The 12,423-nt window shown below is 42.9% G+C and overlaps 1 protein-coding gene across 2 annotated transcripts in view; it reads right to left on the reverse strand.

Annotated features, from left to right (window-relative positions):
• KIF27 (kinesin family member 27) overlaps nt 1-7,898 on the reverse strand; it is a 52,669-nt gene extending 44,771 nt beyond the window's left edge. The window contains exons 1-3 of one of the 2 annotated variants that reach the window (XM_073670920.1): nt 7,746-7,898; nt 3,178-3,517; nt 1,357-1,557 (exon numbers count right to left, since the gene is read on the reverse strand). In XM_073670920.1, the coding sequence (XP_073527021.1) occupies nt 1,357-1,557; nt 3,178-3,475 (499 nt within the window). In that variant the 5' untranslated portion in view covers nt 3,476-3,517; nt 7,746-7,898. Of the gene's footprint in view, nt 1-1,356; nt 1,558-3,177; nt 3,518-7,745 lie in introns of those variants that run through there. The other variant, XM_073670921.1, reaches the window with a different exon arrangement.
• Between the last annotated feature and the right edge of the window lie 4,525 nt (nt 7,899-12,423).

Consider the following 12,423-nt stretch of genomic DNA (forward strand, 5'->3'; position numbering starts at 1 on the left):
AAATCACATACACAAAAAAGCATAATGAAGCAAGTCAAATATAAATAATATATATACAGTGGGTACGGAAAGTATTCAGACCCCTTTAAATTTTTCACTCTTTGTTTCATTTCAGCCATCTGGTAAATTTGGCTTCAGAATAACTCTGTGACCATTCTTGACTGGCCCAGCCAGAGCCCTGACCTAAACCCAATTGAGCATCTCTGGAGAGACCTGAAAATGGCTGTCCATCAACGTTCACCATCCAACCTGACGGAACTGAAGAGGATCTGCAGGGAAGAATGGCAGAGGATCCCCAAATCCAGGTGTGAAAAACTTGTTGCATCATTCCCAAGAAGACTCATGGCTGTACTAGCTCAAAAGGGTGCTTCTACTCAATACTGAGCAAAGGGTCTGAATACTTATGACCATGTGATATTTCAGTTTTTCTTTTTTAATAAATTTGCAAAAATTTCTACATTTCTGATTTTTTTCAGTCAAGATGGGTTGCTGAGTGTACTTTAATGAGAAAAAAAATGAACTTTTTAGAATTTACCAAATGGCTGCAATGAAAAAAAGAGTGAAAAATCTGTATAGGAAAGACATCAATGAAACAGTACTCCTTTTAGACGTTATATATGGAGCTTGTCTAATTGTAGGATTTACATCAAGCCAAAAATGTATACCAAAAGGAATCAAACAAACAAAATTGAAAACTATATTCAATTTTAAAGTTTTTTTCTGACATTGCAAGAAAAATATAATGGAGAATTTTCAATGGTCATCTCAGCAAAAAAAATAAAGAAAACCTGAATCAGGCCCCCAACACATTATCCAGGACGGTAACAGGTTCCCAATGAAGCCCTTTTCATTTCTGGTGCAGAAAAAGACCTGTATTCCTAAGCCCACATACAGTCACAGGGGAGGAGCGGTTTACCAGAGAAGTCCTGCTGGACAGTCTCCCTCCTTGGTATCATCTCACTGGATGGGTGTCACCACAAGCCGTCTACTGTGGCACCAGCACAGGTGTGGTGTGCAGACCAGACCAGACCATCTTGCTTCACTGAGCATGTGCCAGATGTGGCTTATGATGAACTTGGTCTGCAGGACATCAATCAAGCCTGGAGGTGCACTAGCCAGCCTGCCTTCTCCAGATGATAGCCCCACAGTGACTATATCCTAGGGAACAAACTTCTTTTTCGCATGTTGCTGCTCCGAGCAGAAAGTAATAAAGTATCACTGGGAACCTTTCACTCTCCTGGTTTGGGGACCTGATTCCTGATATTATACTAACTAGAAGGAGCACTGTATAGAAGGAGCACTGTATTATCATTTTCTTTCCTTTTACATGACATTATTCATTTATTTATAACCCACCAGTGTTTCCCTTTTCATCTTCCCGGATGTGCATATCTTTTACATTTGTTTCTAGCTCCAGGAGGTCCCGCAGATCTTCCTTGTATACTTCTATGTACGACACTTTAACGGTGAAGTCGATGTTGTGATTTTCAGAGATTGTGTGGAAAAGTTCCTGAATGGCACGTGGTATAATACCCTTCTCTTCATCAGCAACAGAGGCTATAAATACAGTGAAATGCTTGTTACGTTATGAAGGTCAGTGACAGAGAAATATGAGGAATATCTAAACATTTTATACATATTCATTTTTCAAGGCTACATGGAAGAACATCAACAATGTAACAAAACCCACCGTAGGAATAATGAATAGGTAAGAGTTAACGCCGATCTAGGCCACTTGTAAGGACTGCATGTATCCGTTCTGCCATCAGCCCAAGTAGCCCACAGGGAATACAGTGGACTCACAGTTTAGGAGCCCGCGGCATACAAAATACACAGTAGCCTGTAAATGCCACCCAACTCATGAGTCCGCTGTATTCTTTGGCTACCTACAATACTTTTTGTGCCATTTTGGCTAACAGGAGATTGGACTCTAATATGGATTCTGTGATAATCGCCTTCATTTAACAAATTCCCCACCAAAAAATATGCCACCTGCAGCCATAACTAGAAAGAAACACCAATCATTGCAAAAATCTATCCTTTTTTAGTTGATGTGCCGATAAATATAATCTATTGTTTTCTGTTTTCAGCCATCTTATTCGGGGCTGAGGCTGACTGATATACTCTTTAGGCTAAGTTCATACGTTGCATATTTAGGTCAGATCTGAGCATATTACAAGTGAATTTGCTGCAGATTCCAACGTTTCCATTACAAATGGAGAAATCTCCGCTGAATCCGCACAAAAAGTGACATAGCGACATCCCTCTCCCATATACAGTTCAATTTACGAACAAAAAATATTGGGAATGTGTACAAGAAATTAGCTGAAATTTCATCTACTTAGCTGGTACTGTATTGAGCTGTGGATTTTCTGCACAAAAAAAAAAAATTGTTTGCAATATGTGAATTTAGCCTTAAAGAGATTCCTGACAGAAGGGCCAGAAAAATCATTCGGGCTGGGCGCAATGGCATCTTTGACCACTGGTGGCTTGACCTGCGGAGTGTGTGAGTGAGAATGCCTTGTTTTAAGGTTTTAACAGCATCGTTCTCCTATAGCACACTTAGCATTTGAGTGGGGAACCCCTTTAAAGAGGTTGTCCACTACTTTTAGAATGATGACCTATCCTTAGGATAGATCATTAGTGTTTGATCGGCCTGAGGATAGGTCATCAATGTAAAAGTAGTGGACAACTTCTTTAAGAGGTGATGCCAAAGTGTATAGCTACATCCTGTTGTCATCTCTACATGCAGTGTCTGACATGCTAGAACAGAGCAGATGGCAGACCAAGTCCATAGCAGATGGCACCATCACCATGTACCTTCACAACACCAAAAAAGGACAAACGATAAAGACTGACATTATGTCAGTTGTGTGCCCTCAATGACACCATAGGGCACACAATAGACTGCAGGTGCCGGCCCAGGAATAGGGAGAATCTTACCAATATACCTTGTGTAGATCGTATGCTCAAGGTCCACACTAGAAGTCACTCGTTGCCATGCTGAAACATAACAGGGGGTTACAAAATACCTGGAGTCCATAACTTGGGTACCCTATAAATGCCAGAAATAGCAGTACATGTTAACCTATACGTAACTCTTCCTTTCTCCTGGTACCTGGCATAAATCCACCAACTCCAAGTAACCTAGAAAACAAATATGATGTTTGAACATACCAACATGGCCTCCACCAATTGTATACGTCTTTCCAGATCCAGTTTGTCCATAGGCGAAAACTGTGGCATTGTAGCCTTCAATTAAAGACACCAAAAGTGGTTTAATGCAGGAGTCGTAGACATCATCTTGGGTGGAGGCTTTCCCAAAGACATTGTCAAAAGTGAAGACTCTGTCCTTTCCGATGATGATCTGCTGGGTGTTGGGGACAAGCCTCACACATACTTGGTGATTATGAAGAATCTCCTTGGATAACAGAGGACGAACTCTCACTGCCACCTTCACTGGGATTTCATCCATTGTGTTGTTTTCGATGTCTATCCTTCCACCTCATGACCTTGTCTGAAATAAGAACAGACTGTGACGATCTGATACTCTGTATCACAGTCAAGGGTGAACGTGGGGAGAGAAATGTACCAAGACCTTCACAAGTAGCCACCTAGGAAATCACAACATCCAAGCTCGGGACTTTTACCTCCTGCACGCACTGGAGTCAGGCCTAAATTACCCCATAAAAATCCCTTTCTGGAGAACCTATCAAGTTACTACAACTATTACTAAGGTAGTGGACATCAGATAGTGGATGGATACTCAGGTTATGAATAAGAAGTACCACTTCGAAACGCGTCAACCAACACCTTGAATGTATCTTCTTTGGGACTATTTCCTCAGATGACACACTTGTCCATATGTCTTTGTGGATTTCTTATGGAATTATATATTTTTTATGGATGAAATTTTCTGAATAAAAATACACGTTTTATTGGAAGTGCTGGATCAACCGCCTCTGTTATATGGACATCAGATAGTCCTGTTCTTGAAACCATGTATTCATTATAAAAGTCCATAAATGGAAAATCCTAAAAGGGATCCAGCATAGATTTGGGGCCCCTAAACCACGAGCATCCACTGGGGTTCAGCTTTTCAAACAAGCCCTTGTAAAAACACAAAACGATATTACCGAGATAGATCCGGGACATGAGTTTTCCGGCACAGGGTCCATGCACGTTGTGCAGATGAGGCTGGAGGACGGGACCCTGGCTTCACTGCCCATGTGTACCGTCACCAGGCTTCATCTGCTCAATGTGCCAAAGGACTAATCACTGGGTCATCTAGGGTTCCTTTTATTGCCAAATGCCCAGTTCTAACAAGGGCATGTTCACAAGGCTAAACTCCGGGCAGATAATGGTATTCTGGTGGTTTAGTGACTACTTGCCCAAAGGATAGCAAATATAATGACCTGGAAAAAGTGGGTATTTTTTTTACTTAAATGCATGCATTTGGGATGAAAAATCTTTTTTGCAATTGGGTTTCATTCAAACCTTGGCTCTGTTTGGCTTTTAGCATTTATGTAAACTGGTCTGAGCACGGACTGGCCGCAGCTCTCCCGACCCTTATATCAAGCTGTCATGCTCCGGTTGGGAGACCTGCGGCCAGTCTTTGCTTGGAACAGTTCGCATGGACATCTGCATGATCCCTTCTTACAGGTTCTTCTTTTCGCTTCACATTCATTTTTATGTGGTCTATGGTCATAAATCAGTAGAGAGAAGCTCAGAAAAAAACAAAACAAAAGAGTTTGTTAGACCATCAGAACTGGCTCACTGATGGATACTCAGTTAACTCATTCTGCAGCCAGACAGTACAACAGATAGGTAATAGAAGGCAAACAGTGCAACATTTTTATTAAACCAATTTAAAAAAATTATTTTTTTACCCCAAAATAAGTACATTAAGAGAAAAAAAATAAATACATATGTCCCCAAAAGTGGACAATCCCTTTGAGACATTGACATCTGTATATGCATATAAGGCTCGGGCTCCATGACAAGGCCTGTGAGTCACAGAGAAATCAGGGCATTACCTTGACTTCAATGTTTCCCTATGGGAAAGACAAATCCCCTTAGTCCTAATAACCATGTCATCTCTAACTTCTGCTTGGAAACACCAACATAGTGGAGTGTACCAATATAATACCACAATATTACATAAAATACAGTAGGTGGATATTGAGAGATGTGACCAGAAGAGGAGAACACAAAGTATGGAGAACGTTATACTGGAAATGGGTCTCTGTGGGAAATCAAGGCTGGTCAGGGTTTTAACACCTTGATGAACCCATAATTGGACACTTTGAGAGAGGCTGCAGATAACAATTGTTCCAAAATTGCATACTTATAAGTTTGATTACACACTATAATCTGCTTGTCGCCATAGAAGAGAATATGAAAAGGCAAAACAGCAGTGTAAAGCATGGAGGAACAGCAGTTGGAGGATATGATGAGATAGGAAGTAGGTTGATCTCAGACTTTTGTGCTGACATGGGTCTGTATGGGAGCAGTATATGTGGAGTAAAGAATGAGATGTTCTCATCAGGAAAAGACGTTTTACAAGGGATTCAATCCCTGCATGTGTTCCTGCTGTCTAACAGCCACGAGACATGCAGCTGCAGCGACTCAAACCTATTTTTCGAGCACGCTGAAGATACTCGGTTAGCACCCAAGTGTGCTCTGATAACCCCTTTTCCGAGCACGTTCGCTCATCACTAATTTTAATCAATAGATCGTGTAATATTAAAAGTTCTACATTTGGATGTGTAATAAAAAGTGTCGCTGCTAAGTACTGTGTAATGGCTGTGTCTTACCATGCAGAGCTGCTCCAGTTCATGGCTCTCACACACCACAGCTCCTGGCCAGGAGGGAAAGAATAAGTCACTTATAAGTGAATATACACACGAAACAACAGGGGTGTACAACTGCTGCTTTCTGCAGTAACACGTTTGCCTGCCTGTTTTATCACAAGATTGAGTGTTTCTGCCACATCATCAGCCCTCTGAGCTCATCACAAATCAAGTGAGTGACATACAAGCTCAGCGGCAGCTAGAGCTCCTATGTCACTGACTTGATTTATGATAAGCTCACAGGACTGGTGACGGCAGCCGAAACACTCACTCCTGTGATAAAACAGGCAAGCAAATGTGTTACTGAAGAAAGCAGCAGATGTGATATGAACCCCTGCTGCTTCGTCTGTATACTCACTTGTCATAAGTGACTTAGGAGTCCTTCCCTGGCTAGGAGCTGTGGTATGTGCCAACCATGAACTGGAGCAGTTCTACATAGTTGGATACAGCACATGACAATCTTATAAATGTGTCCGTCCTATATATTATCTCAGCACAGGGACATTTTTCTTTAACGCATCCAATTGTGGAAGTTATTATTATTCCAAGCTCTATTAATGAAAATGTATTTTGTTCATGGGACATCTCCATTAAGGTCCCATAATTGTTCAGTGGGATCAGTCGACAGTTTAAATGTAAGTGGGTCTCTTGACTTTCCTATGATAGATGATATTGGTGGAGTGAAGGATCCAACATTTTATGTCTGAACACTGAGCCTTTTGTTCTCTGGGAGAAAAGTTGCTGCCAAAGAAGTCTGGCAGTCTGTGTCATAGAGAACACAGGAGCGCTGGGCTGCACATATGGAGGAGTAAGGAGACTGAGCTGTCAGCTGTCTACTGTATATGGGGAGGGTTACAATGAAACAATGTCAATACCTAAGGGGTATGTCATTAGATGGGCGAGGGTCCATTCTTACATACATGAGGGGGGGTGCTGCCGGCCAACAAACATTTTAGGCCCTAAAATATATATATATATATATATATATATATATATATATATATATAAAAGATGCAATTGCAAACTTCCCAGCACCTTCAGGTACTGCGGAGCCCTTTTAGCCTGTGATCACACTTGTATTGTCTGAGTGTGTCTGGAGATGTGTGTAGGAAGTAAATGTCAAAAACGTATGCAAGCGTGCATCAAGAAACCGCGCCTGTCTGAATTTTGTTGTAAGCGTCATCACCATACATGTCTAGACGTAGGATTTTTTTGCATTCTTATCTCAACTAGCTTATAGGTCACGTTCACACGTTCAGTATTTGGTCAGTATTTTACATTAGTTTCTGTAAGCCAAATCCAAGAGTGGGTGATAAATACAGAAGTGGTGACGAGTTTCTATTATACTTTTCCTCTGATTGTTCCACTGGTTTTGGCTTACAAATACTGAGATAAAAAACTGACCAAATACTGAAGGTATGAACATGGCCTTACAGGTACAGACAGGAAACGTGTACATTATAGAGGCTGAAACGCTGCTACACATTTCAATATGTTTCTCATTGCGGAAAAAATGTATAAGTCTTTCAGAGACAAAGAAATAACCGCAATGTGACATAAACCTGCCACAATACAACAGAAAGGACATGGCTGACTGCTCTCGCCTCCATAGTTTCTCGCAGTTGCTGTATAGCGGTGCACCAGCCGTACAGGGGAGATCACTGCCGGCCACATCTATTATGTGGGGGCCACAGCCCCTCGTGTGAACAGGTGTGACCCTTATCTATCACTACAGCACATGGTGGCTAGCCAGTGACTGACCAATGCCGGACTAATCTGACATGCCTCCCTCCCGTATAGCGGAACCCCCATAAATGAGCCTGGAGTGAGAACACCTCTACAGGGACATGATGGGGGTGATAGAACCCCGCAGCCATCACGGGCGCTACTCACCGGTCAGGGCTCGGCAGGCGGGAGGGAGATCTGGGCTGTTTTCCTCCGGCCGTGACGTGATCTCCTGTTCTGTTTCCACTCGTTGTCTTGGAGACGGGGAAGACCGTTACGAACCGCCCGCTCCACCGCCTTTCTACGGAAGCCTCGTCTGGTCGTAAGATACAAAAAGCGAAATCCCAGAGCACAGCGCTCCTGGCGGCCATAGCGAGGTACTGCTGATATGCGTTCACGATTGGGGGAATAAGCTGCATGTTATTTCTTTTTTATTATTAATATTCTATTTATATATTAATATTATTGATTATTATTTTATTATGTTACACGGGTGACGATTCGTGGGGTGTGGAGACAGTGTTATTATACCACGTGTCCTGCAGAAACTGTGGTGAATGTGCTGTGCGATTATTGGAGAGTGTGTACAAGGTCCATGACCCCCAGTCAGATGCAGCTCTCACTATAGGAGTTTCCCACTGAGACCTCCCCATGCACAAATGTCTGATGGGGGTGGGGGGTCAGCACCCTGGCAAGGTGAGCATTCCCCCCCTCGGCTATGAGCTGCTCCCCAAGTCTCTCTCCCACCCCGGTACTGCACACCTTGTCCCCAAGCACATGTAATATCTTTTAGGGAAAATACCCATGCAATTATAATGTGCACTTTGACCTTCTACATTTTTTTCCTGATTGTCTCTAAAATGTTAAAAATAAAACATTATATGATATATATTTTTTGCTTTTTCTTATTAGATTTTTTGCTTTCTTTTGTGTAAAGCTGTTATTACTCTAAACCAGACCTGTGCAAACTGCAGACCGCAGGCCACATCCGGCCCATAGAACGACACCGCCAAAGGGCTGGAAACAGTGGGGCACCATAGTACAGTCATGGCCAAAAGTTTTGAGAATGACACCAAAATTATATTTTCCCATGATCTGCTGGCCTCTGGTTTTTATTAGTGTTTGTCTGATGTTTATATCACATACACAAATATAATTGCAATCATATTATGAGTACCAATAGGTTATATTGACAGAATGAGTTAATGCAGCAAGTCAATATTTGCAGTGTTGCCCCTTCTTCTTCAAGACCTCTGTAATTCTCCCTGGCATGCTCTCAATCAACTTTTGGACCAAATTCTGACTGATAGCAGTCCATTCTTGCATAATCAATGCTTGCATTTTGCCAGAATTTGTTGGTTTTTGTTTGTCCACCCGTCTCTTGATGATTGACCACAAGTTCTCAATGGGATTAAGATCTGGGGAGTTTCCAGGCCATGGACCCAAAATCTCTATGTTTTGTTCCATGAGCCATTTAGTTATCACCTTTGCTTTATGGCAAGGTGCTCCATCATGCTGGAAAAGGCATTGTTGGGCGCCAAACTGCTCTTGGACGGTTGGGAGAAGTTGCTCTTGGAGGACTTTCTGGTACCATTCTTTATTCATGGCTGTGTTTTTAGGCAAGACTGTAAGTGAGCCGATTCCCTTGGCTGAGAAGCAACCCCACACATGAATGGTTTCAGGATGCTTTACAGTTGGCATGAGACAAAACTGGTGGTAGCGCTCACCTCTTCTTCTCCGAATAAGCTGTTTTCCAGATGTCCCAAACAATCGAAAAGGGGATTCATCAGAGAAAATGACTTTGCCCCAGTCCTCAGCAGTCCACTCCCTGTACCTTTTGCAGAATATCAGTCGGTCCCTGATGTTTTTTCTGGAGAGAAGTGGCTTCTTTGCTGCCCTCCTTGAAACCAGCCCTTGCTCAAAGAGTCTCCGCCTCACAGTGCATGCAGAAGCACTCACACCAGCCTGCTGCCATTCCTGAGCAAGCTCGGCACTGCTGGTAGTCCGATCCTGCAGCTGAAACAGTTTTAAGATACGGTCCTGGCGCTTGCTGGTCTTTCTTGGGCGCCCTGGAGCCTTTTTGATAACAATGGAAGCTCTCTCCTTGAAGTTCTTGATGATGCGATAGATTGTTGACTGAGGTGCAATCTTTGTAGCTGCGATACTCTTCCCTGTTAGGCCATTTTTGTGCAGTGCAATGATGGCTGCACGTGTTTCTTTAGAGATAACCATGGTTAACTGAAGAAAAACAATGATACCAAGAACCAGCCTCCTTTTAAAGTGTCCAGTGATGTCATTCTTACTTAATCATGACTGATTCATCGCCAGCCCTGTCCTCATCAACACCCACACCTGTGTTAATGGATCAATCACTAAAACGATGTTAGCTGCTCCTTTTAAGGCAGAACTGCAATGATGTTGAAATGTGTTTTGGGGGTTAAAGTTCATTTTCTGGGCAAATATTGACTTTGCAAGTACAGTAATTGCTGTTAAGCTGATCACTCTTTGACATTCAGGAGTATATGCAAATTGCCATTACAAAAAATGAAGCAGTAAACTTGGGAAAAATTACTATTTGTCTCATTCTCAATACTTTTGGCCATGACTGTATACAGCCATCTCCCCGCCTGGTGCCTCCATGTCAGTGGTGTCTGCATCCCTGGGGTGAATACAATGGTAGAAGAGGGAGTCCTCCGTTCCCCGTGCCACCACCTAAGAGTGTAAATCTCCGTACAGCGGGTTCCATGATGTCACTAGATTACGCCTGCTGAGCGAAGCCTCAATCGACACAGCATAAACCGAAGCAAAGCACTGGGGGAGCGGACAGGAGAGTATTTTTTTATTTATTTTGTCTTTCAGTACTTATAGGTGCAGGGATGTACAGAGAAATCATGGGGCCCCATAGCAGAAGTTCTAATTGCACCCCCCCCCCCCAAAAAAAAATAGTAATCTTCCTCCTGCTGAAGTCATAGATCCCTCTTTCATTGCCCTCATAAAGTATGATGCCAACAACAGTGCCCCCAAACACAGGATGATACCCCCATGGTGCATTCCTCCACATGCACAGTATAATGACCCTACTGTACCCCACCTCCACTCCCAAGGCAAAGTATGGTGACCCCAACACAGTATCAGACCAAAATCCAGCAAGTGAGGAGACTCCAGCGATGTGGTGTAATTAAAATTTCCATTTATTTGAAGAATGATAGTTCCATAAAAAATGCACTTACCAACACAGTATGATCCCCCAACTGTGACCCCCACACAGCCCTCCATGTAGTATAATGGGCCTACATACAGTATAATGGCCCGCACTAGCCCTCCAAACGGTATAATGGCCCCCACACAGTATAATTGCTTGCATATTCACGTGGCCTGCTGCTATTGGCGGTACACCACTGTATAGGGGGCTGTAGTGGGAGGTTGTTGGGGTATTATATGGTGTGTGGGGGACTGTGGATGCGTCATATTATGTGGTGAGTTATTGTGGCATTATACTGTGTGGAGGACTGTGGGGTAGAGATGAGCGTATCCATTTGCAGGACTCTGGTCCAGCGTCTAGGTCAATGGTACCAGGCCGCTAGATGGGAGTCCCGTGGCTTTTTTTGCCTTCCGGTGTCCCTGGCATCATGCTACAGTTCTATGAAAAAGTTTGGGCACCCCTATTAATCTTAAGCCTAATGTTTTATAAAAATTGGTGTTTTTGCAACAGCTATTTCAGTTTGGTATATGTAATAACTGTTGGACACAGTAATGTTTCTGCCTTGAAATGAGGTTTATTGTACTAACAGAAAATGTGCAATCTGCATTCAAACAAAATTTGACAGGTGCATAAGTATGGGCACCCTTATCATTTTCTTGTTTTAAATACTCCTACCTTCTTTTTACTGACTTACTAAAGCACTTTTTTTGGTTTTGTAACCTCATTGAGCTTTGAACTTCATAGCCAGGTGTATGCAATCATGAGAAAAGCTACTTAAAGTGGCCACTTGCAAGTTGTTCTCCTGTTTGAATCTCCTCTGAAGTTTGGCATCATGGGCTCCTCAAAACAACTGTCAAATGATCTGAAAACAAAGATTATTCAACATAGTTGTTCAGGGGAAGGATACAAAAAACTGTCTCAGAGATTTAACCTGTCAGTTTCCACTGTGAGGAACATAGTAAGGAAATGGAAGAACACAGGGACAGTTCTTCTTAAGGCCAGAAGAGGCAGGCCAAGAAAAACATCAGAAAGGCAGAGAAGAAGAATAGTGAGATCAGTCAAGGACAATCCTCAGACCACCTCCAGAGAGCTGCAGCATCAACTTGCTGCAGATGGTGTCACTGTGCATCGGACAACGCACTTTGCACAAGGAGAAGCTGTATGGGAGAGTGATGCGAAAGAAGCCGTTTCTGCAAGCACGCCACAAACAGAGTCGGCTGAGGTATGCAAAAGCACATTTGGAGAAGCCAATTTCTTTTTGGAAGAAGGTCCTGTGGACTGATGAAACCAAGATTGAGTTGTTTGGTCATACAAAAAGGCATTATGCATGGCGGCAAAAAAACACAGCATTCCAAGAAAAACACTTGCTACCCACAGTAAAATTTGGTGGAGGTTCCATCATGCTTCGGGGCTGTGTGGCCAATGCCGACACCGGGAATCTTGTTAAAGTTGAGGGACGCTTGGATTCCACTCAGTATCAGCAGATTCTTGACAATAATGTTCAAGAATCAGTGACAAAGTTGAAGTTACGCAGGGGAAGGATCTTTCAGCAAGACAATGATCCAAAACACCGCTCCAAATCTACTCAGGCATTCATGCAGAGGAACAATTACAATGTTCTGGAATGGTCATCCCAGTCCCCAG

This window comes from Phyllobates terribilis, unplaced genomic scaffold (genome assembly GCF_046119375.1).
Source record: "Phyllobates terribilis strain yellow unplaced genomic scaffold, ASM4611937v1 Scaffold_1__5_contigs__length_1240528914, whole genome shotgun sequence".
In the NCBI taxonomy this organism is placed as follows: domain Eukaryota; kingdom Metazoa; phylum Chordata; class Amphibia; order Anura; family Dendrobatidae; genus Phyllobates; species Phyllobates terribilis.